This window comes from Palaemon carinicauda, chromosome 2 (assembly GCF_036898095.1).
Source record: "Palaemon carinicauda isolate YSFRI2023 chromosome 2, ASM3689809v2, whole genome shotgun sequence".
Classification (NCBI taxonomy): domain Eukaryota; kingdom Metazoa; phylum Arthropoda; class Malacostraca; order Decapoda; family Palaemonidae; genus Palaemon; species Palaemon carinicauda.
Window position 1 is genome coordinate 101,429,343 of NC_090726.1, and position 2,033 is coordinate 101,431,375.

Sequence of the window (2,033 nt, forward strand, 5' to 3'; positions counted from 1 at the left end):
TTTTAAGGAGAGAGAGAGAGAGAGAGAGAGAGAGAGAGAGAGAGAGAGAGAGAGAGAGAGAGAGAGAGAGAGAGAGAGACTTATAAGTTTTACTTGACACCTCTCTCTACTTAGTAGGCCTACTCTTCCTAATTTCGAAGTAGACATGGTCCTCCTCTCCTGCTCTCACGACATAAGACCTTTCGACGCAACTTGTTCGACCGGAAGTCTTTGGAGCGAGATATTCATTGAAATTGTTCATTGGTCTTTGGGAAGAGTCCCGTTTTTCATGACCTTGCTCCAATGACCTGGCGGCTTCGTGTGCGACCTGTAATGAACAGTTTTAATGTTATCTCCAATTAGATGCTAATGCCGAGAGGAATCCGCTGAAGGAGAGAAATGGTTTTGAAATATTACATGGATGTATATGCTCAACCGAATGATATTTCAATATATCAAAATGTTATTGTTTCTATGTACTAGGTAAAGCTATTCTTGTTTATATATAATATATATTTCTATAATATTATAATTATAATAATAATAATTAAAATAATAACACTAATAACGCTAATTAATAGGAGAGGAAAGTGCAGGAATCAAAATTGGAATAACCAAAGGACTGGTTTTGTTGTCAGGGTGAAACAAGCATTGACAGATTAAGAGATCAATTATTGGGGTCATTTGCAATTTCTCAGATGTTGTTAAATAAAAGTAAGTAGGTAGAGAGAGAGAGAGAGAGAGAGAGAGAGAGAGAGAGAGAGAGAGAGAGAGAGAGAGAGAGAGAGAGAGAGAGCATTGAACTACAGCAAAATCTCAAAATCTCAGCAGACTTAAATCTTCATTCTGGTTTTCACCATGGCAGATTGACTTAGGAGAGAGAGAGAGAGAGAGAGAGAGAGAGAGAGAGAGAGAGAGAGAGGGAGAGAATCAACTAATCAATCACCTGTGAGTTTTCTTGATCCACTGACTGCTTCATCTTCTTCAACAACTGACGGAACTCCTGAACTATGAAGATCACCAGCGCGAGAAGGAACAAAACGCAAACCGAAAGCATCACATACAGAAGGGGAGTCGATACAAGGCAAGAACACGTCTCTTGAGATTCAGCTCCTCTCGAGGAATTGATGCGAGGGACCCGCGGAGGAGCAACGTCAGAGGTCTGATCTGCAATACGTTTCGTAAAGGAGTCACACAACAGAAAGTTATTTTGCATTTCTAGGAAATAAACCGGATCAGTCTTTACCACTATTATCGCAAATCAATTGTCTGCAGTCTCCTTCATAATTGTGATAATCAAGTATGAACACACACACATATATATGTATATATATATATATATATATACATATATATATATATATATATATATATATATATATATATATATATATATATATATATATATAACGGATTTTGAACGAAGCGAAAAATCTATTTTTGGGTGAGATGGACATGTGGTCCTGATGGAAGTTCCTATAGGGTAGCTTCCTAGGGTATATTACAACTACGGCGATATTCCCAGAGAATTTACCTTAAGGTACCAGAATTCTAACTCCTGGAGCGAGTATCCCTCGTGAAAGGGATATCGCGACATATCAGAGGACGTATTCTAGACACGTCACATGGCAATCTACGACCTGAACAGAGATTTCGTCTCGTAGGAGGTGATTGACGAGATACGAATTCGGGAAAGAAAAAGGGGAGCCGCTCCCAAGGCTTCCCTATCCCCCGATTCGTATGCGTGCCTGGCGCCAATCCTGGCGCCATCTGTATTCCTTGTAGCGTACACGAGGTGCTACAGATATTGTATGTAGGGAGGGGTCCTACAGCCCTTTCTTAGAAAGGCAAGGGCGGGTCCATCAGGACGACATGGCCATCTCACCCAAAAATAGATTTTTCGCTTCGCTCAAAATCCGTTTTTTGGGCTCAAGCCATGTCGTCCTGATGGAAGTGTACCAGAGCATTACTGTATCTGTGGATTCTCAGAACGTGCCGTACTCCCCGGAGGTAATTTTTTCCCGGTCGACTAGACCTAGAGACCTAAGATGTTA

The 2,033-nt window shown here is 40.8% G+C and overlaps 1 protein-coding gene across 1 annotated transcript in view; it reads right to left on the reverse strand.

Annotated features, from left to right (window-relative positions):
• Positions 1-2,033, reverse strand: part of LOC137626110 (uncharacterized) — a 19,482-nt gene continuing 17,449 nt past the window's right edge. The window contains exons 4-5 of the mRNA XM_068357190.1: positions 926-1,146; positions 1-307 (exon numbers count right to left, since the gene is read on the reverse strand). Coding sequence (XP_068213291.1) covers positions 107-307; positions 926-1,146 — 422 coding nt within the window. The 3' untranslated portion in view covers positions 1-106. The remainder of the gene's footprint in view (positions 308-925; positions 1,147-2,033) is intronic.